General features: G+C 39.1%; 2 protein-coding genes across 2 annotated transcripts in view; one reads left to right on the plus strand and one right to left on the minus strand.

The window, feature by feature from the left end:
* Positions 1 to 11,790: 11,790 nt before the first annotated feature.
* The window catches only part of UBE2K (ubiquitin conjugating enzyme E2 K), a 74,166-nt gene continuing 62,096 nt past the window's right edge, over positions 11,791 to 23,860 (plus strand). The window contains exon 1 of the mRNA XM_079697441.1: positions 11,791 to 11,871. Coding sequence (XP_079553567.1) covers positions 11,809 to 11,871 — 63 coding nt within the window. The 5' untranslated portion in view covers positions 11,791 to 11,808. The remainder of the gene's footprint in view (positions 11,872 to 23,860) is intronic.
* LOC307062799 (polyglutamylase complex subunit TTLL1-like) lies at positions 22,031 to 23,299 on the minus strand (the record flags this gene model as incomplete). The annotated part of the gene is given in 2 exon segments (XM_079718671.1): positions 22,031 to 22,204; positions 22,208 to 23,299. Coding segments are annotated over 2 exon segments (1,266 nt in total).

Below are 23,860 nucleotides of genomic sequence, written 5' to 3' on the forward strand. Positions count from 1 at the left end.
GACCGGAGAAAATATTTGAAAAGATTATAGTCGGAAACTTCCCTAACATGGGAAAGGAAATAGCCACCCAAGTCCAGAAAGCGCAGCGAGTCCCATACAGGATAAACCCAAGGAGAAACATGCCGAGACACATAGTAATCAAATTGGGAAAAATTAAAGACAAAGAAAAATTATTGAAAGCAGCGAGGAAAAAACGACAAATAACATACAAGGGAACTCCCATAAGGTTAACAGCTGATTTCTCAGCAGAAACTCTACAAGCCAGAAGGGAGTGGCATGATATAATTAAAGTGATGAAAGGGAAGAACTACAACCAAGATTACTCTACCCAGCAAGGATCTCATTCAGATTCGATAGAGAAATCAAAAGCTTTACAGACAAGCAAAAGCTATGAGAATTCAGCACCACCAGACCAGCTCTACAACAAATGCTAAAGGAACTTCTCTAAGTGGGAAACACAAGAGAAGAAAAGGACCTACAAAAACAAACCCAAAACAATTAAGAAAATGGTCATAGGAATATACATATCGATAATTAGCTTAAAAGTGAATGGATTCAATGCTCCAACCAAAAGACACAGTCTTCCTGAATGGATACAAAAACAAGACCCATATATATGCTGCTTACAAGAGAGCCACTTCAGACCTAGGAACACATACAGACTGAAAGTGAGGGGGTGGAAAAAGATATTTCATGCAAATGGAAATCAAAAGAAAGCTGGAGTAGCAATACTCATATCAGATAAAATAGACTTTAAAATAAAGAATGTTACAAGAGACAAGGAAGGACACTACATAATGATCAAGGGATCAATCCAAGAAGAAGATATAACAATTATAAATATATATGCACCCAACATAGGAGCACCTCAATACATAAGGCAACTGCCAACAGCTATAAAAGAGGAAATCGACAGTAACACAATAATAGTAGGGAACTTTAACACCTCACTTACACCAATGAACAGATCATCCAAACAGAAAATTAATACGGAAACACAAGCCTTAAGTGACACAATAGACCAGATAGATTTAATTGATATTTATAGGACATTCCATCCAAAAACAGCAGATTACACTTTCCTCTCAAGTGTACATGGTACATTCTCCAGGATAGATCGCATCTTGGGTCACAAATTTAAGTAAATTTAAGAAAATTGAAACCATATCAAGCATCTTTTCTGACCACAACGCTATGAGATTAGAAATGAATTACAGGGAAAAAAGCGTAAAAAAACCCAAAAACACATGGAGGCTAAACAATACATTACTAAATAACCAAGAGATCACTGAAGAAATCAAAGAGGAAATCAAAAAATACCTAGAGACAAATGACAATGAAAACACGACGATCCAAAACCTATGGGATGCAGCAAAAGCAGTTTTAAGAGAGAAGTTTATAGCTATACAAGCCTACGTCAAGAAACAAGAAAAATCTCAAATAAACAATCTAACCTTACACCTAAAGGAACTAGAGGAAGAACAACAAACAAAACCTAAAGTTAGCAGAAGGAAAGAAATCATAAAGATCAGAGCAGAAATAAATGAAATAGAAACAAACAAAACAGTAGCAAAGATCAATAAAACTAAAAGCTGGTTCTTTGAGAAGATAAACAAAATTGCTAAACCTTTAGCCAGACTCATCAAGAAAAAGAAGGAGAGGACTCAAATCAATAAAATTAGAAATGAAAAAGGAGAAGTTACAACAGACACAGCAGAAATACAAAGCATCCTAAGAGACTACTACAAGCAACTCTTTGCCAATAAAATGGACAACCTGGAAGAAATGGACAAATTCTTAGAAAGGTATCATCTTCCAAGACTGAACCAGGAAGAAATAGAAAATATGAACAGACAAATCACAAGTAATGAAATTGAAATTGTGATTAAAACTCTTCCAACAAACAAAAGTCCAGGACCAGATGGCTTCACAGGTGAATTCTATTAAACATTTAGAGAAGAGCCAACACCCATCCTCCTCAAACACTTCCAAAAAATTGCAGAGGAAGGAACACTCCCAAACTCATTCTATGAGGCCACCATCACCCTGATACCAAAACCAGACAAAGATACTACAAAAAAAGAAAATTACAGACCAATGTCACTGATGAATATAGATGCAAAAATCCTCAACAAAATACTAGCAAACAGAATCCAACAACACATTAAAAGGATCACACACCATAATCAAGTGGGATTTATCCGAGGGATGCAAGGATTCTTCAATACATGCAAATCAATCAATGTGCTGCACCATATTAACAAACTGAAGAAGAAACACCATATGATCATCTCAATAGATGCAGAAAAGGCTTTGGACAAAATTCAACACCTATTTATGATAAAAAACTCTCCAGAAAGTGGGCATAGAGGGAACCTACCTCAACATAATAAAGGCCATATATGACAAACCCACAGCAACATCATTCTCAATGGTGAAAAAGTGAAAGCATTTCCTCTAAGATCAAGAACGAGACAAGGAGGTCCATTCTCACCACTATTATTCAACATAGTTTTGGAAGTCCTAGCCACGGCAATCAGAGAAGAAAAAGAAATAAAAGGAATACAAATTGGAAAAGAAGAAGTAAAACTGTCACTGTTTGCAGATGACATGATACTATACATAGAGAATCCTAAAGATGCCACCAGAAAACCACTAGAGCTAATCAATCAATCTGGTAAAGTTGCAGGATACAAAATTGATGCACAGAAATCTCTTGCATTCCTATACACTAATGATGAAAAATCTGAAAGAGAAATTAAGGAAACACTCCTATTTACCATTGCAACAAAATGAATAAAATACCTAGGAATAAACCTACCTAGGGAGACAAAAGACGTGTATGCAGAAAACTATAAGACAATGATGAAAGAAATTAAAGATGATATCAACAGATGGAGAGATATACCATGTTCTTGGATTGGAAGAATTAGTATTGTGAAAATGACTATACTACCCAAAGCAATCTACAGGTTCAACACAATCCCTATCAAATTACCAATGGCATTTTTTACAGAACTAGAACAAAAAATCTTAAAATTTGTATGGAGACACAAAAGACCCCGAATAGCCCAAGCAGTCTTGAGGGGAAAAAAACGGAGTGGGAGGAATCAGACTCCCTGACTTCAGACTATACTACAAAGCTACAGTAATCAAGACAATATGGTACTAGCACAAAAACAGTAACATAGATCAATGGAACAAGACAGAAAGCCCAGAGAAAAACCCACGCACCTATGGTCAACTAATCTATGACAAAGGAGGCAAGGATATACAATGGAGAAAAGACAGTCTCTTCAATAAGTGGTGCTGGGAAAACTGGACAGCTACATGTAAAAGAATGAAATTAGAACACTCCCTCACATCATACACAAAAATAAACTCAAAATGGATTCGAGACCTCAATATAAGACCAGACACTATAAAACTCTTAGAGGAAAACAAAGGAAGAACACTCTTTGACATAAATCACAGCAAGATCTTTTTTAATCCACCTCCTAGAGTAATGGAAATAAAAACAAAAATAAACAAATGGGACCTAATGAAACTTCAAAGCTTTTTCACAGCAAAGGAAACCATAAACAAGACGAAAAGACAACCCTCAGAATGGGAGAAAATACTTGCAAATGAATCAACAGACAAAGAATTAATCTCCAAAATATATAAACAGCTCATGCAGCTCAATATTAAAGAAAGAGACAACCCAATCCAAAAATGGGCAGAAGACCTAAATAGACATTTCTCCAAAGAAGACATACAGATGGCCAAGAAGCACATGAAAAGCTGCTCAACATCACTAATTATTAGAGAAATGCAAATCAAAACTACAATGAGCTATCACCTCACACCAGTTAGAATGGGCATCATCAGAAGATTTACAAACAACAAATGCTGGAGAGGGTGTGGAGAAAAGGGGACCCTCTTGCACTGTTGGTGGGAATGTAAATTGATACAGCCACTATGGAGAACAGTATGGAGGTTCCTTAAAAAACTAAAAATAGAATTACCATATGATCCAGCAATCCCACTACTGGGCATATACCCTAGGACAACCATAATTCAAAATGACACATGCACCCCAATATTCATTGCAGCACTATTTACAATAGCCAGGTCATGGAAGCAACCTAAATGCCCAACAACAGACAAATGGATAAAGAAGTTGTGGTACATATATACAATGGAATATTACTCAGTCATAAAAAGGAACGAAACTGGATCATTTGTTGAGACGTCGGTGGATCTAGAGACTGTCATACAGAGTGAAGTAAGTCAGAAAGAGAAAAACAAATATCATATATTAACGCATGTATATGGAACCTAGAAAAATGGTACAGATGAACCGGTTTGCAGGGCAGAAGTTGAGACACAGATGTAGAGAACAAACGTATGGACACCAAGGGAGGAAAGCTGCTGGGGGGTGGGGATGGTGGTGTGATGAACTGGGCGATTGGGATTGACATGTATACACTGATGTGTATAAAATCGATGACTAATAAGAACCTCTGTATAAAAAAATAAATAAAATTTAAAAATTAAAAAAAAGTTTTGAGCACAGTGCTTTTGCTGAGATATTTATATGATAAATATGTCTCCTGCTGCTTTCAATTATGATTTTCATTATGTTTCTGTAGGGTCTCCTGAGAGTGTCTAAGTCATGGTGCTTGCTAACTTCAGAGGGTATGGGGGGAATTCTTTTGCATATGCTTCCCTAGGCCTCTAGGGAAAGGGATAAAGCTGGATTGTTCACCCTGGAAAGGAGTCACTGCCTAGGATCGTACAGTTGAAATGTCCAGCTATAAAGAGGTGGAAGTCGGTGTGAATCGCCACTACAGGGAGCACCAATAAAGGGAAAGATATTTATCTATTGTTCTCAGGGTAATACCTCAGTTGGCCCTTCAGAGTTTCACCTTAGTGGGGAAAGCTATAACTCTGAGCTCCTCTAAGTAATTCTGATGTAGAGGCTGTAGAGCAGGAGAGATCAATAGGCAACTTTTCTCAATAATAACAACATCCAGGAGAGTAAGAAATTATGGTTTTACCTTGGTGTATCAGACAGGATCCTGGCTGGAAGCCGGTGGATATTGATAAGAGTTTGTTAAGAGACTGTTTACATGGGGCTTCCCTGGTGGCGCAGTGGTTGAGAGTCCGCCTGCCGATGCAGGGGACACGGGTTCGCGCCCCGGTCCGGGAAGATCTCACATGCTGCGGAGCGGCTGGGCCCGTGAGCCATGGCCGTTGAGCCTGCGTGTCCGGAGCCTGTGCTCTGCAGCGGGAGAGGCCACAACAGTGAGAGGCCCGCGTACCACAAAAAAAAAAAAAAAAAGAGAGACTGTTTACAAAAGTTAAAGGAAGCTGGCAAAGGCTAACAACAGCAGGGAGCTCTTGGCACCTCCAGGCTTGAAAGGATAGGGGAGCATGATTACTGGAATCTTGAAAGAGCTATAGCAGTAGCTATAGCTGCAGTTGAAGGAAAGAGCTATCAGAACTGCGGGCTTTGGTAGGGAAAGGTAGCATTGTTAACCCTTGGCTTCATCTCCTGCCAGAGCCTTCCATTGGCCATGCTCAACTGGAATCCAGATGGTAAGAAAGCTTTCTACATTTAACAACTACTTGGTAGCCCATACTTCCAGCATCTAGGCACACAAAGTAGAAAACACTGGAGAGTGGATCTGGAGGAGCAAACAAAGAATATCTGGCCAATTTGATGAGGCTTATATGATTTGTGAAAATCTGTATTCTAAGTGAAAGATAAATGATTGACATAAGTGGGACTTCCCTGGTGGTCCAGTGGTTAAGACTCCATGCTCTCAATGCAGGGGGTCCAGGTTTGATCCCTGGTCAGGGAACTAGATCCCGCATGTGGCAACGAGGAACCAGAGTGCGGCAACTAAGACCTAGCGCAACCGAATAAATAAACATTAAAAAAAAGTAATTGACATAATTGAGGGGCTGAGTAGGTAGCAGCTACCTGTGGATTTTAATTAGCAGGAAGTCCCATGTTGACTAGTTCATGGCCTTTGAGACAACCAGAGGAAGAGGATTTTGAAGAGTAGCTTCTGGAGGATTGGGAGTTTTGCATTGGGGCTCCAGTGATTCTAGGCTCTAAAAGAGAGGACTCTTGTTTAGAGGACAGAAAGGAATTCATAAACTCAGCAAAAACAAATGGGATGATCAGCAGAGGGCAGTCTACCAGAAAGGTGGCTGGTGTATTGACTGGAGTGTGAACGTCCTATAGCCATGTCCCAGTTGTAGCTGCATATTCCTTGGACAGAGTGGAATTATGAGGTCCTTTGCTAAAAAATCTCCCACCTAACGAACTTCTGTGCCTGACAGGAACAATAAGTAATTTAAGGCAAGGAAGCATATTCTGTGCTACTGAAACAAGCTTTCTACTCCATGCTGCAGATATTCTGAAAGCCACAATGGTGGGGTTTCTGATCTATTCTCTATATTTGGGATAATACAGTGTGCATTACAATTAGTATGCAGTTTGACTGCAGATCTAAATGCTGCTTTCTACTCTTGCTGCTAGAGCTCTTCACCCCAGCTGGGGTGGGTAACAAGGAGAGGAGCTAACAAGATGGGAAGCGTAAGGACTCAGTGAAAGAGGAGAAAAAATGCAAAATGACCTTAGAGTTATGACTGAGTGTTTCAAAAAGAGAGTTAAATGACAGACTTGGATAGAATAGGCATTGGTAAGAGACGGAGGAAAAAAATCTCAAAAAGCTGGCAAAACACAAGGTCAGGAAAGGGCTGTAGGAAAAAAAAATATTGCTCTGCATTTAGAACAGGAAATTTGAATCTGTAGAACAGTAATAGTAACTATCAGAAGCTACAAAAAGGAAGACTTGCACAGTTCCAATGTAGGCGAGTATTATCAGGGGTCAGCAAAGCACAATTATCCCTTGTCACGTTTCTTTTTATGTGCTTCAACACATCAAAACACATTGTTCTGTTAGAGACATCAGAAGAGTTAACAGATGAACTTTCTTCCATCCATCTAAAGCCAATTACACAATGTTCACATAAATAATGTTTACATATATTATATATTCTGAAATTGGGAAACTTTTTAGATCTAAATCTCATGCTTAAGCAGCACAGTATACTCAGATGTTCTCCTTTACACTCTTCAAAAATACTGAGGATTCCAAAAAGCATTTGTTTACGTGGGTTAAACAAAATTGTGTTAGAAATTAAAACTGAGAAGTTATTGAAACATTTATTAATAACTATAATAAACTATAATAAAATCCATACATGCTTATATAAATAGTATAACTTCAGTGAAAAATAACTATATTTCCCAAACAACATCTCTTTAATGCCTGGCTTAATAGAACACAGCTGGATTTTCATGTATGTCTTTGCATTCAATATGTTGCACATGTTGTTTTGGTTGAAGTACATGAAGAAAATCCAGCCTCATGCAGATACGTAGTTGGAAAGGGAAAGAATATTTTAATAACTTTTTTCAGATAACTAAATCTAGACAAATGGTAGTTTCTCAAAGGTTAGGTGCAATATGGAATCTGAAATGTTATGAATGAACTTTTTGTATTCTGTTACATTAAAATCCATTGGTCTGTCTTGATCCTTGAATGGATGTTTTACCCATGCATGATTTTGTGACATCATGCATTGGTCATTTGGAAACTATTGCCTCACTGATTTATGCAGATCTTCCCAATGTTGACATACTTCATTGCATAATTTCTAGCAATCACATTTATTAATATCACCCAATTTAATCGGAAAGGTCTTTAAGAATATTGGGAAGCTGTCAAGTCACAGTGGCAGATACGTTTTCTAAAACTCTAATTTTCTAATGCCTTAGGAGTTAGGAAGAGAAAATATTAGAACCTATTTGCCTTTGTATCATTTAAAAAATATCTGTGTGGTTTATAATGTACATACATTATATGTGTAGAACTTCCTGTATATAATTTGTTAAAAAATAAGATGCATATTAAAAAGTTTTCTTATGGGTTAAAAAAAAAAACTCTAATTTTCAGTTGAAAGCTTGAATTTTATCATTTCAACAAATTCTGCCAGTTGTTTTCCTTGACATGATAGGCTTACCTTGTTCATTTTTGATAAAACGCCTGCCAAATACCCAACTCTTAATAAACATAGTTTGTCTCAGTCATTATCTTAAGTAAAATGGTGTTCCATGAAAAAAGTGGCTAAGTTCAGCTTGCAACGCAACCATTTGCACAAGTGCTTTACCATGAACTTTGGTAGGCAGAAGTCCTTTATGTACCTTTCCCATGTATCAAACAGAATATTAAGACGTACTTTAAAGTTGAAGTTTAATAAAATTAATAATTTCTGGGGCATCCCTGGTGGTGCAGTGGTTAAGAATCTGCCTGCCAACGCAGGGGACACGGGTTCAAGCCCTGGACTGGGAAGATCCCACATGCGGCGGAGCAACTATGCCGGTGCGCCAAGACTACTGAGCCTGCGCGCCACAACTAATGAAGGCCGCGTGCATAGAGCTCGTGCTCCGAGAAGCCACTGCAATGAGAAGCTCACGCACCGCAATGAAGGGTAGCCCCCACTGGCCACAACTAGAGAAAGCCCGCACGCAGCAATGAAGACCCAATGCAGCCAAAAATAAATAAAAATAAAATAAATAAAGTTAAAAAATTCTATTGCTTCACTGAAGACATTCTAAAGTGAAACTGGCATTTTCAAATAGTGAGTGTATGGCATTAGTAAAATTATTACTAGTACAGTAATTTTTTGCATACTACTGCTTCTACATCATCAGTGCATATGTCAACACAGTAAAAAGGCAAATAATATCTTAGTTTTATTATGATAATAGTTTGGGCATTGCACAATGACTCCTGAAGACATCTCAGGGGCCACCCAGGTGCCTTCAGACTTTTGAGATGAATTTTTCCTTATCATTGCTAGAATGCAAATTCTTTTACGATTCGAGGGTTTTTTTGGTCTTGTTCACTAGTATGCCTCCAGGGCTTAGATTATTCCTGGCACATAGTAGGCATTCAAAAATTATTTGTTTAATTAATTATGTAATGAAGTAAGCAATCAGAACTAGATCATAATAGTGAAGAGCTTATAATCTGCATTACTGGAAACTCATTTTTTAAAAATTAGTTTTGAACAGGTAAAATTTACAATAGGATACATGATGAAAAGTCTTCCACTTTGCCTTCCCCAAGGAACTTAAGCTGCTTTCTCAGAGATAACCACTGCTGTCAGTTTCTCTTTTTTTCTTTTTAATGTTCTGTACATTTTAATTTTATTTATTTATTTATTTTCATTGGGGTACAGTTGTTTTACAATGATGCTGTCAGTTTCTGATATATTTTTCCAGTGATATTTTATGGATTCACAAGCATACACAAGCATATTCCTTTCTTCCATCACATACTTTGTGGTATACTACACACAATCTGGACTGAATAGTGATTTTTTTAAATAAAATTTTTCTTTTGGAATAATTTTGTATTTACAGAAAAGTTTTAGAGAATCTTGTATACTCTACTCACTTCTACTACTGTTAGCATCTTACATAATCATAGTACCATGTCAAAACTAGGAAATTAACATTCTACAATACTACTAACTAAATTACAGAATTTATTCAGATTTCACTAATTATGTCCTTTTGGTTCTAGGGTCCAATCCAGGATACCACATTGCTTTTAGCATAATGTTCTATTTCCCTTAGAATGTATTTTGAGGATCGTCTCAGGTCAGTTTATATGCAGTTGCCTCATTCTCTGGAAGGACTGTAAAAATGGACTGAGTGGAATTTCAGGACCAATGATTATGTGCATTTAAAAATTACCAAACCTCTCTTCCCCAAAGAAATTAGCATACTCTTCTAATTAGTCTCCCTGTGATTTGAGTGTTGTAAATTTCTTTGAAGTTCCAAGATTAATATTGGGGACTGAATGAAGGTGATAAATTTAAAGTATTCAAAAAAATTTTGCACACTTCGAAATAACTATTTTTAATGTACTGGCACAAATTCACATAGCATTGCATGATTTATACATTATACCAATAATTTATTGGGCCATGACCCACATGTATAGTCGGTTCCTGTTAGGACCACTAGGGGGCTCTGCTGGAAGGGTTTTACAGTTACGTTAGTCCATTTAGGGGAATGTTTCGAGATGATGTTTTAGATTTCTAAACTCTTAAAACTTGAAAGAGATCATCTCATCCAGCTTCCTTATTTTGCAGAAGAGGAAACCAAGTTTGGCCGAGAGAGCTGGTATGGAGGAGAGCTGGAATTTAAAATCGCCTCTTGGTTCCCGCGGCAGGAGTTCAATAAATTCTTTTTTGCCATGTGCCTCCACTGAATGGTTCACCCCCAGTGGCTATTTTCTTTTTTACTGCCACAATTTTAGTAATTTTTGCTAAGACGGTGTATTTATGATATTCTTCTAATAGGACACTTTACTGATTGGTTAGGTGAAAGAAATGCAAGAAATATAAACTTCTAAATAAACGTTATTACTTATTACAAAATGTTTTCTATTCAAAGCATCCCTCAGCATCAAAACCATATTAGTTACTGGAAGCCCTAGCAACCACTTTCAAATTTACTTTCCACTTAAAACATTTTACTCTTATCTTTACTCATTTATTCATTCAATATTTATTGACTGCCTACTAGCTCCAGACACTGTTGTAGACCCTAGGCTTACAGAAGCTGCCCTTCGTCCCCAAGAAGCATCTATTTCTCCATTGTTCACTTTATAAACTATTTTTACAGGCCTTAGTTCAGTGGTTCTCATAGTATGGTCCCTGAACCAGCAGCAGGAGCAGAAGCACCTGGGAACTTGTTAAAAATGTAAATTATTAGGCCCACACTACACTCCAGCAATCTTTTTGTTGTTGTTGTTCTTAAACAAGCTCTCCAGGGATTTTGATGTACATTCAAGTTTAAAAACTATGGTTTTAGTTCCACGGCTTGGCATCAATTATCTAAGTAGGTCAAAGATCAACATCCGGCTTCTGAACTCTCAGGCATCTCCGTGGAGTAGTGGTCTCAGATACAACTGAGACCCAACAATGACCATACTTAATTTAATGATTTGTTGTACCTGGAAAGATCCTGGGATGATTGTAGTAACAGTATTATAATGGCTTCAGAACAAAAACGAACCGCAGTGGATTTTCTTTACCAATAGAAAATGGGCCGGACTGAGTTCCGGGACAGTGTTTTCAGACACTAGACACAGCCGGCTACATTAATCCCGTGGGTTCTGGGTCTGGCTGAGTCAGGGCGGCGCTCTGAGCCGAGTGGGGCCGCGTGAACCGGTCAGGTTGGATTCGAACCTTCGGTTAGAGGCTAAATTCTGGAAGCCTCGACCACATCACATTCGTTCGTACAGAGGAGGAGGCTCCGGAGAGGCCCGGGGCGGCCCGGGTAGAGCCGGCCGGCGCAGAAGCCGCACCCTCCTGGCCCCAAACGCCGGCAGGGCGGAGCCACGCGGCTGCAGCTCGGGCAGAGACGCGAGGCGCGGCGCAGCCCGGCGCGGGTTCGCGACTGTGGCGTAAGGGGCTACGACGGCAGCGGCTGCGCCGCCCGGCCGGGTCAACGTCGTGCGCCTGCGCGGACCCGGCGCCATTTTGGTGGCCGGGCGCGGAGGTGATTCCACACTCTGGAGAGCGCGGCGGCAGGGGTGGCGTTGGCAGCGTTCGTGTGCTCGGGTGTGAATCGCAGAGGGAGGAGGCGGTGGAGGAAGAGGTGGCGGCGGTGGCGGTGGTCGTAACGGTGGCGGAGGAGGCGGGTACGAATCAGCTGCGGGCGGAGACATGGCCAACATCGCGGTGCAGCGAATCAAGCGGGAGTTCAAGGAGGTGCTGAAGAGCGAGGAGGTTAGAAATGAACTCCCGGACGTCCCCCACCTCAGCCCAGGGCGGGAGGGCCCTTTCAGTGGCGACCCCAATATCCCTGGTAACCCCCGGGTGGCCTTTTTTGCTGCCACCCTTCTGCTTGTGGGGAAGCAGCAGTCTCCCCCTCCTTCCGCCGTTTTCCCCTCCCCTCCCAGGGCCCTGGGATGGACGGTCTCGCGGGCGGGTGGTCTGGGGAGGAAAACGGTTTGGGGGGCGGATGGAGGAGGGGCGCTTATCGGCGGGGTGTGAGCTCTAGAGAGAGCCCCAAGGCAGTGGCAACAGCTGGAAGTGTGGCTGTAGGGTGGGGAGGGAGCAGGCCGAGCCTGAGAAAACCCGGGAAGTGGGTTGGGGGAAGGGGAAAGGTGGTAACTGGATCCGGAGAGCCGCGCTGCCCAAAGGCCCACTCTTTTTAAGGGTATTCTGGGTTATAACCGGTCTGGCCGCCACGGTCCTTTCCTTAAGGAAGGAGCGATGCGAGTCCTTAGGTATTGATGAAAGGACGTTCAGAGTTACTCCCTCTCAGTTCGGTATTGGGAGAGAAGAGAAGGCATAATGGGGTGCTGTCTTCTTTGAGTGGGGGGGGGTGGGATAAGGGAATTTTCACCTGAGATAGGAAATTAATTCCATATTAGACCGTTATCTCATTTCTACTTACCCCGACATCTAGGCCTAGAGTTTCGATTGACATCTAAAGCTTTTTGACTGGGTAAAGGCAAGTTTGGTGTATTAAAGACATTTAGGTATTTTTAGCTAGGAGTAGGAAAAAATAATGGAGTGTACGAGAAGCTTATTTCAAAATACTGTCTACAAGTTACAGAGTGTCCCAAGACAGTGCCTCTGTGACACTGTTGTGTTGTGCCATGAAACTTCACTATGATGTCCCTCATAGTTAACTTCATTATGATGTCCCTCATAGTTAACTTGATTCTTACTTTTGAAGAACATCCCTATTAAGAAACATGAGGTTTCAGCAGATTAATACATTGTTATATTTCCTTATTAAGTAAGTAGGTTTATCCCAACATATTTATATCTGAAATGATTAAAAAAATTTTTGTCTTAACCTGCTCCTGAGTCCTTTGGAAATTTTAGATACTCTAGTATTAGCCGCACTTATTAAGGTAAGATATTTAAAGTGTTTTAGTAATTTGACTCAAAATTATGAACGGATCAGTACAGTTTTTTTTTTCATACCCAAATCAAGAAGAATGCTAGGTTGTTTTCATCCTTGGATTCAACAAAGATTAAAAATACTGACTGGTTATTTTCAAGATGTCACGTATCATTATTGGATGTATTATTGCTATTTGTATTTTACTCTTACATTGGTACTTTAATGATCTTAATGATTTGTGAAATTCAGCATTCTAAGTATGTGATGAGTTATTAACATAAGTCTGATAGCACTTGAACTTTATTTGAGTCTAAAGTGATTATGTATTTTTCCAGTTAGACATGGAGAAAATTCTTTAAGATTATTTAAAAATGCCAAATCCTAGCAGATTTATTGAATGTAATAGTATATAAGTAATGATTGGTTTTACAGAGCATGTGTATGTACTCTGACCTCTGTATTTGTTCAAGTGCCAAAACTCTGAATGGAAGGATGACTTTGTATTTTTGTGGTACAGTGCAGAAAAAGAGTCGTAAATGCCTGTACTGATATACAGTGAAACAGTGATTCTAAGTTTTTCTCTAATAAGAAAATATATTCCAGGACAGTTGACATATATCTTCCTAATGAAAGTTTGCAGCTAATATTGTTGCCAGTAGCCTAAAACATTTCTTCTATAATACGGTTGTACAAGCCTGAAACTTTAAGACTTTAATGCATTATTTTCTATTAATTAAAAGTGGTAAGTTACTGCTCTCATAATTCATATAGTCTCTGCATTATGTGAGTTGACTTTTCACCATGATATTCTTAGTACTTAAATTGATGCTTAAAAGAAATCTTGTATTGCTATAGTAATGCATATTGTTAAAATAATACAGCTCTATATTAAGTAAGGGATGATGAAGCCTTGCTTCAAGTGACGTAGTGTTTCAGAGGAAGAAAACAAAATACAAACAGGCAAATTATTTTTTTAAGAACAGTACCTTTATAAATCTGGAATGAAACTTCTTCCAGAAAGTAAGTTAAAAGAACATTTAGGAAAGGGTCAGATATTGGAATATATAACCAGTAAATAGCTTTGTTTTCACCAATATTTTATTTAATTGATATTTTACTAGGTCCAGTTCTGTAAGTGGATTATGTTGATTATTTTCAGCTCATTGAAGAACTTGTAGTACAGTCCACGTGTTTCCTTTTTATGTATGTAAATGTAGTATTTGAGTGGCTGGTCAAGTAATCAAGTATTTCCTCATGTAAATCTCCATTTTACCAAAGTTTATTTCATATGCTTGTGTTTACTAAGACTCCTGATTGATTTTAAGGATTTTTTTTTTCCCCTTTTAAGTGCCTTAGTAAAGATAGCTGACATTTGCTGAATTCTGGCCATAAGAAGTTGTAAGTGGCCACTGTTGGAGTGTGTTGTTAATTAAAATATAACCTCCAAGATAAATTAAAAGCACAGTGCAGAATAGTGGGAGGAGGCCACCATTTGTGTCAGAAGTGGGAGAATAGGTGTATTTGTCTGCATAGATGAAAGGATTAATGAGAAATTGGTAACATTGATTGCTTCTCTGTTGGGAGAATTGGGTGTCTGGGGCAACAAGCATCAAAAGATCCCTTTTGAATTTTGAATCATGCTAATATGTTATTTACTCAAAATAAATAAACCATGTAGGCCTTTTTTCCTGAGACTGTGTTTGGAAGTCTGTCCTTTATGTGTCAGGTTTATTTAAATCTGAGTGTGAATTTTAAGTAATGCTTCAAAGTTACTAGGCATGGAAAATTGATTTAAAGTACATTTTATGGTTATTTTTTGAGTTGAATTACATAAGTGAGTTGTTGCTTATGAGGATAGAATAAAACTATAATCTGTATTCATAGGTTGTATTATTATTTACTATCAATTATTATTGGTATTAACAGTTAACCACCATTTGTAGAGGAGCTCTCAGTTCCATTTGTTTATATACATTATTGCTAATTCTCAAGAACAGGTCTTTGAATTAGATTTCTTATTTCTTAGATGAGAAAATTGAGATTCAAAGAAGTTAAATTATTTGGCCGCAAATGTATAGCTTTGAGATGTAGATCTAAGTCTGCTTGTGTTTATATTGTACCATGCTGTCATGACTTGCCAAAGGTAGGCATACTTTTAATTATTTAAAAATAATTGAACCTGGTTTGTATTACTGATTAAAGGATTTAAACACAACCTAAGTTAATTGTTAGTTTAAACATTAAAATACGTGTTACCTGTAATTAAAGTTTTACTTGCATTTCAATATGGAAAATATTTTTAAATTTGATGTTCAGTGAAGTAAAAGGCCCTTAAATCAGTGCACATACTCTTGCTTGTTCTTGTGCTATATGGTACCTGTAGTTTTTTTCATATTGTAGCTGCACTTTGCTAACTAGGATTTTCTAGGATTCTCATAGGGAATATTCTCATAGGGAATTATTTTAATATTTAATTTAAACCAATTAACAAATTGGTTTCACGAAAACTACTATTGTATACATTTTCCTTAAGTATTTAAATGGATTTTTGTATCTTTTATTTTAAATTTTATATATTTGATTATTCTGTGTAGAACTAGTTGCACATCTTTAGAAGAAAGTCTCTTGATTTCTGTAGACCATACAACCTTGGCACTATGTGGGGCATGTGGGGCAGATAATGAATTCTTTGTTGTGGGTGGTTCTGTGCATTGTAGGATGTTTAGCACTATCCCTGACTAATAGCACTAGATGCCAATAGCACAGGCAATCCTCCCTCCACCTCCCTACCCTCTCCCTGCCAATCATATCAACTAAAAATGTCTCCAGACTTTGCCAAATGCTGAGAACCACTGCTGTAGACAAAACTCTTTAGAAGAACATTTAAGACTGTTAACTAGGTAGGATGTGTAGTATAATTTCTCTAAAAGATGAATGAATGGAAGTAAAGGTACAAAAAATTATATAGCATGGCTACTACTAGGTTTGAATGTTCTGTTTTTGTTTTAAGACTTTGCCCCTTATCAATTAATTATCGTCATTTTCTTTTAAACTTTCCTTTTTGATTTAAGGAAGAAGGTGAAATTTCCTGCTATAAACGAATGTTACCAGAATTTGAACAATTTTTTACTAATAGAAAAGTGGTGTGTTTTTACAGCTATGTAAATTATAGTTCAGTGTAACTTATTTAGATAGTGTTCCTTAAGAGGTTCTGGGTGTAGGTTGAGCAAGGAAAGTGTTATAGATTGAGTTAAAAAAAAAAAAAAGCAACTTAAAAGCCTGTGCAAGAAATACTCTTTGGGGTGCATTTCTCTTCTCTCTTTTTTTTTTAGTTATTATAAAGGCTTTGATCTCTGTCCATCAGGCACAGAGTTAGATGCATTTGGGATCCCTTTGCGGGTCACCCCTTTGTAAAGGATATATATTCTTATTTCTCAGTAAATATGTTATCAGCAGTTATTGAGCATATTGACAACAGCCCTTAAAGACTTACCTGGTTGGAGGTAGATAAAAATGTTAGATGCAAGGAATCAATGCTATGGGAGTTCTGAGGGTATGTGTATGTAGGGAGGTTCTTGAGCTAGGTTCCAAAGGAAAGTTAAGACTGACTTCGAATTTCAGGAGACAGTCATAAAGGAATTATAGGAATACTGTAATTTACAAGTAAATGATCTCTTCTGTAGTTGCCTGAACTGGAACTAGGGAGCAGGGTTATGGACAAAATTAGGCAAGAAACACATTTATATATATGTGTGTATATATAAATATATATATATATTTAACATCTTTATTGGAGTATAGTTGCTTTACAGTGGTGTGTTAGTTTCTGCTTTATAACAAAGTGAATCAGCTATACATATACATATATCCCCATATCTCCTCCCTCTTGCGTCTCCCTCCCACCCTCCCTATCCCACCCCTCTAGGTGGTCACAAAGCACCGCATTTATATATTTATAGCAAAAAGGTTGCACAGCTCTGATATACACAAACATAGTTGTGGAGTTAGAACACATAAGTTTTCTTTGGAGAAAAAAACACCTTTTTCATATCAAAATAATAAATGGTAATATACAAAGTACATACAATAAAGTGTGACCAGCACCCAAAACAAACAGAATATTAATATTACCAGCACCATCAGAATCCCCACACCCCACCCCTTTCCAGTAATTTTCTTGGTTTTTAATAGCACAGACTAGCTTTGAGTATGTTGTTTTTTGTTTTTGTTTTTGTTTTTGTTTGCGGTACACGGGCCTCTCACTGTTGTGGCCTCTCCTGTTGCGGAGCACAGGCTCCAGACGCGCAGGCTCAGCGGCCATGGCTCACGGGCCCAGCCACTCTGCGGCATGTGGGATCTTCCCAGACCGGGGCACGAATCCGTGTCCCCTGCATTGGCAAGCGGACTCTCAACCACTGCGCCACCAGGGAAGCCCTGAGTATGTTTTTTTGTTTTTTTGTTTTTTGCTTTGAGTATGTTTGAGTAAAAGGATAGACATAAGAGCATATACTATATGATTTTATTTTAAAGGTTTTCAAAAGATGACTTTCAAAATCTTTGTTCAAGACATTCATTAACAGTGTCTTAGAAAATGTGTTGAATGTTAAAGTTGAAAGAGACCTTAGATCTAGGCCAAAAACTTCATCTATAAGATCAGGAATCTGAGGCCTAGAGACATTGATTGTTGCTCAGTGACTCAAATCTGGTTAATGGTGAACTTCACCCAAGCTTTTGGCATACCAGTTTACTCCAACCATTATATATGGTTGCTTTATGGGAGTATACTTTTCATAAACAATACCATAAAAGCTGAATGCTAATAAAACTAAGTACAACAGTGGGTGACAGTTCAGTATTGAGTATTGTATTTAACTATTTTGCTTTTCTCTCTTGGTGTGAGGAAAGGTTGCCAGGAGGCAGAGATACTTACTTCCCCAAGCATGATGTAGTGAGTTTAGCTTAGTGATTAAGAGTGTGGGCTTTGGAATTAGATTTGCGTTCAGTCCTGGCTTTTCTGCTTAATACCTACAGCACTGACTGTTTCAGCTTTCTTATCTGTAAATAGGGAGATCAAGAGAGGCTTTACAGTGCTTAGAGCAGTGCTTGGAACATTCAGTAAATGGATAGCTGCTAAGATGTCAAAATTAACTGTGCTTTCATACTCTGCTTATTGTTGTCCTTGGACCATAAAGGTTTCCTTCAATGGTTTAGTGATAGCTCTACGGGAATTTGCCTCCAGAAAAGGCTTAATAACATGATGAGGGACTTTAGTACTTCTTATATTGTTTCTTTGTGTGCAAATAACCTATGGGGACTGGTGGCCAAGGGGAATACAAAAGAATGTATGTGGGCTTTGTTCTGAAGATGTTGGTTAGTCTTTCTTTAGGAGACAGTTATAAATTGGAGAGAAGTTTGTGTTAAAATGACCTTTCTGAGTGAAAAAGAAGTAAATTATTAGGGAGCCTTTCATATAATATGGAGTAATGGGATTATTTTGGACTTCTTGACATGGCTCTGGTCTCCTTTAACTGGACCATGGAATCCATATGCTAATCCTCTGGTGTGTAATCTTGAATTCCTTTGTAAAATCCCTATTTTAAAGTCGGGTTTTGGAAACTAGAAAGTCGTGGTCACATCCATCTGACGTCAGTCGTATGTTCTGTTATGTAATTCTGAAAAGGTGAGACAAGTACATTTCATTCAAAACCCTTGTCCTTTCCCTCCCTTTAGTTCTTTGCTTTTACTGCAAATTTAACATTTATTTATTTATTTTGGCTGCTCCGGGTCTTAGTTGTGGCACTTCATCTTTAGTTGCGGCATGTGGACTACTTAGTTGTGGCATGCATGCAGGATCTAGTTCCCCGGCCAGGGATTGAACTTGGGCCCCCTGCACTGGGAGCATGGAGTCTTACCCACTGGACCACCAGGGAAGTGCCTTTACTGCAAATTTAAAACAGTAACTACCTGTAGTTGAATGTCTACTATCCAATATTTTATATATATGACAGCCTTATGAGATGGGTGTTATTCTTGTTTTATGGATTAGAAAGTTGCAGCTCTGAAGAAATTAAGTAACTTTCCTCAGTGTCGAGTAACTTGGTGGAACGAGGGTTTAAAACCAGGTCTCTGACTCTGTTTACTGGTTATGGTGGGAAGAATAGAGTATAATCATATCTGCTGCTTGCTTCCTACCCATTATCTTTAAAGATGTTTAAAAAATTATATTTTAGACTTAGAAGTTAAGAAATAATATATGAACACCTTTATATCCATGGTCCAGATTTAATAGATCTTAACTCATACTGGGTTTAGCCCCTCCTCCACCTTCCCAAGAAATAAAACAAAGCATACAGACAAAGCTCATTCTGTTCTCTTTCCTTCTTTAAGTAACCACTATGCTGGGGTTGAGTATACCCCCCCATTCATATTTTTGTTTTTACTATTGATAAACACAGTATTTTTGAGTGTAAAATCACCTTTTAGTATTTTAAACTTAAAAAAATTTTTTTTCATAGATGGTTATAATATTCTACATCTCCTGCAACTTTTCTTCTCAGTGTTGTTTTTTGAGATTTATCTGTGACGATGCATATTGCTCTAGTTCTTCAGTTTTAAACGACAGTTGACCCTTGACCAACATGGGTTTGAACTGCATGAATCTATTTATATGCGGATTTTTTTCCGTAGTAAATACTGCAGTACTGCACAATCCACTGTTGATTGAATGTGAAAATGTGGAGGAACTGGGTATATGGAGGGCCAAACTATAAGTTATACTTCGATTTTTGTCTGAGCAGGGGGTCGGTATCCCTAACCCCCCTCGTTCAAGGGTCTACTATGTAGAGTATTTCGTGTCACAGTTTTTAAAATTCATTCTCTTACTGATGGCATGTAGTTCCAACTTTTAGAGATTATAAAAAAGGATGCATTGAACATTATTATAGTTGTTTTCTTGGGCACTTAAGGGTTTTATAGGAAGTAGACTTTCAGGATCTGAGTGTATTTGCATCTTCTACATGACTCGATATTGCATCATTGTTCTCCCAATGATTGTATCAATTTACACTTGCTCTAGAAGTAAATAAGAATTCTAGGGACCTGACATTTGGAAGGTTTAGATTTTTGTCAGTCTGATGGATATGAAATGATAGCTTATTTTAATTTTCATTTCCCTTGTCAGTAGAGATATTAAGCATGTTTTTGTGTTTATTGGCCATAAGGCTTTCTTTTGTAAAATTAGTGTTTGCATTCCTTACCCTTTTTTTTTTTTTTTTTTTTTTTTTGTGGTACGTGGGCCTCTCACTGTTGTGGCCTCTCCCGTTGCAGAGCACAGGCTCTGGACGTGCAGGCTCATCAGCCATGGTTCACGGGCCCAGCTGCTCCGCGGCATGTGGGATCTTCCTGGACCGGGGCACGAACCCGTGTGCCCTGCATCGGCAGGCGGACTCTCAGCCGCTGCGCCACCAGGGAAGCCCTCCTTTCCCATTTTTAAGAATTTGTGTGGTTTGTATTTTTCTTATTGATTTGTAAGAATTCTTTATCTGTATAATTTTGTCTACTTCTGTTATGTGGCGTAATTTCTAACTGTCTTATCTTTTTTTATGCTCTTTTTAAAAAAATTGTGGTAAATAACATCATAAAACTTTTCTTTTTTTTTTTTGCGGTACACGGGCCTCTCCCGTTGCGGAGCACAGGCTCCGGATGCGCAGGCTCAGCGGCCATGGCTCACGGGCCTAGCCACTCTGAGGCATGTGGGATCTTCCCGGACCGCGGCACGAACCCGTGTCCCCCGCAGCGGCAGGCGGACTCCTAACCACTGCGCCACCAGGGAAGCCCCATAAAACTTCTCATTGTATTTTTAAAAAATATTTATTTATTTTGCTGCACTGGGGTCTTAGTTGTGGCACGCGGCATCTTCGTTGTCGCATGCAGGATCTTTTAGTTGCGGCATGCAGGCTCTAGTTCCCTGACCAGGGATTAAGCCTGGGCCCCCTGCATTGGGAGCGAGGAGTCTTAACTGCGGGATCATCAGGGAAGTCCCTCATCCTTTATATATTTAAGTGCACAATTTCAGTGGCATTAAGTACGTTCACATTGTTGTACAACCAATACCACCATCCATCTCTAAGACTTTGCTTTTTGTAAAACTGAAACTCTGTACCCATTAAACACTAACTCCTTACTTCTGAATGCTCAACCCTTGGCAGTTACCATTCTATTGAATATTTTCTGTCTCTATGAATTTGATTATTATACATTATTTATTCTGCTGGCTTATTTCACTTTATTGTATCTTTGATCTTACTGAGTTTACTTTTAAAGTAGTCAAATTTGTCTGTCTTTTCCTATATGGTGTGGCTTTTGTATTTTGTTTAAGGAATCTTTTCCTACTCTGGTTATCATAAAAATACTCTCCTGTATTTGGTTCTTAAAAGTTAATTCATTCCTTAACTTCTGTACTCAGGTTTCTTCTGTCTCTATCATATCATATTGAAACTACTTTTTCAGTCATTACCAATATCTTCTAAATTGTGAAACGAAAAGTAACTTTTCAGCAATTGTCCATTTTGTACCTCTTTCTTCCACGTTTCCAATTCCATCTTAGAGCTTTCCCCTTTCGGTTACTCTGATAAGACTTTTCTGGTTTTTCTTCAACTTCTCTCACTATCCTTTGTAAGTTACTGATTTCGTCCTCCATCCCCCATTTATCTCCTGAATCTTTGTTTCCGCTTTTGCGTTTTTTGTTAATCATCTTAGGTCAGGTTTTCATTTCTCAGATGGACTATTTATATTAAAATAGTTTGCTTATTTACATTTAATTCTCTGCCTTTGGTCTGTCCCAACTTCTAATTCAACTGGCGCCATGCCAGTGGATTTAATTTTTTTTTTAAACCTTCCAAAGAAATGCCTTTATTACAGGGTTTAGGAAAGGAAAAAAGCTCTAGAAAAAGGAAATTTCCAAAATAGGTCTTCAGCAAGGGTGGGTGCAGTGACAAGTCCAGGCTGGAGTCTTGCTCTCACTAGAGGTCACTTCCAGGTTGTGAGGACGGTCCTCCTGGAGTCTCTCGATCGGCCCCCTCTGGGGCCCAGCGACTGGCCCGGCGGACTTCTCAGCCCTTGGTCAGCCTTGTCGCCCTGTGCCAGCTCCTCGTCGTACAGAATTTCATAATTGCCAAGGACTTCCTTTGGGGGTGACTTGTTTCATTTACAGTCTGGAATTTCAACGTTAGGGACCGCGATGTTGAGGGTGTCATTAATCAGGTTGTACTCAAGGATTTGGTCGTTGGCAGTGCTGGAGGTGAGGGATGGGGACGCGTTCACCTCGATCAGCCAGGGCTTCAGCTTGTCGTTGATGATGATGTCGTAGCCGTAGCACTCAAAGCAGTGTTTGTCGTTGTTCATCATTGGTGCCATGGCCTTCAGGGACTGCGTGAAGATCCAGTGGATCTCGTTGAACAGCTTGCTGGTCACCTCCTTGTCTCGGGTGCTCTCCAGGTAGAGCCGCAGGTTGTTCACGGTCCACTTGCCCCCGTGGATGTGGTTGTAGTCCTCCCCATGTTTCTGAATGGCAACGTTGGTGAGATGAACAAACATGTTATCCAGCTCACTGGTACTTGGGGTGTATTTTACTGTGCAAAAGCGGCAAAATCCAAGTTTATGCATGTAGTAGGGCAGTGGGCGGTACGTAGACACCAGAATATACAAGCGCAGGTCAAACTTCCTGCTGCCGATTAGTAACGGGTTGTTAATGTACAGAGAGATCACGTAGGCTTCCTTGGTAGACTGAGTCATGAACGAAGTTGTTTTGCTGTCCCAGGACCACCTTTTGATTTGAGAGAGCTTGTTGATCAGAAAGATGCCCTTTTCCTGAGCTTTGCCCCAAGGTTTCATGATCCAGGTGCTGGAGAGCCTTTTCCTGAACTCCACGAACAGGTTGTAGTCGGCGGGCAGCATGTAGGTGACAGGGACGAAGTCCAGGTAGAGGTGTTTCCCACTTTCGTCCTTCTCTGCTAAAGGACTCCCTTTCTTCTCCAGCTCTTTCCTGTATCTCTTGATGTTTTTCACCATCAGATCCTTCTGCATCAGTTCATAGTGGTTTGGGAAATGGTTGACTATTTGATCATCTGAGAGCCGGTAGCCAGTTTCGACACTAAAAACATTGCAGATGGTTTGCTTGCTCTTCCAGTAAAAGTTCCAGTCCTCGTTTTCTGTCACTTGGACCCGTCCTCTCTTTTCAGAGTTACTTATCAGCAATGACTTCTCGATATCAGTGACCCATTTCAGTTTTCCTGCCATAATCCATAGGTACTTAAGGAGCCAGTGGGAACGTCCAATTTCTCTTCAGTTTCACCCAGTTTTGACTTGGATTCTCACCTGATGTCAGATTGTTTTCCTGTGACTTCCTCCTGTGGGGCGCACAGCGCGGAGGAACGCCCAGGAGTGCGGAGGGCGGTGGCCCCGCACTGCAGCCCAGCCCTGCCTCCCTGGATTTAATTTTTAAAACGTTACTTTGTCATTTTCCTTTACATTGTCTACCCCCTATTGCATGAAGTCAAAACCTTTTTACTGTTGTTCTAGCCTACCTTTTTCCTTATTTCCTGTCAAGTCTCAACTTAAGTTGTATGCCTGAACATACCTCAGACCCTCACTGTCCCTCCAGCCTTTAGCTATATTGAGTTCTGTCTGCTTGGAATAAGTCCTTAACCTTCTTTCTTTGCCTTTTGAAAAACTTACTTCTCCTAAAATGCCATTTCTGATAAGCTTTTCTTTTTTCTTTTTTTTCTGTTTTAAAATTTATTTATCTGTTTTTGGCTGCATTGGGTCTTTGTTGCTGCGCGTGGGCTTTCTCTAGTTGCG

This window comes from Hyperoodon ampullatus, assembly GCF_949752795.1.
Source record: "Hyperoodon ampullatus genome assembly, chromosome: 1".
Classification (NCBI taxonomy): domain Eukaryota; kingdom Metazoa; phylum Chordata; class Mammalia; order Artiodactyla; family Ziphiidae; genus Hyperoodon; species Hyperoodon ampullatus.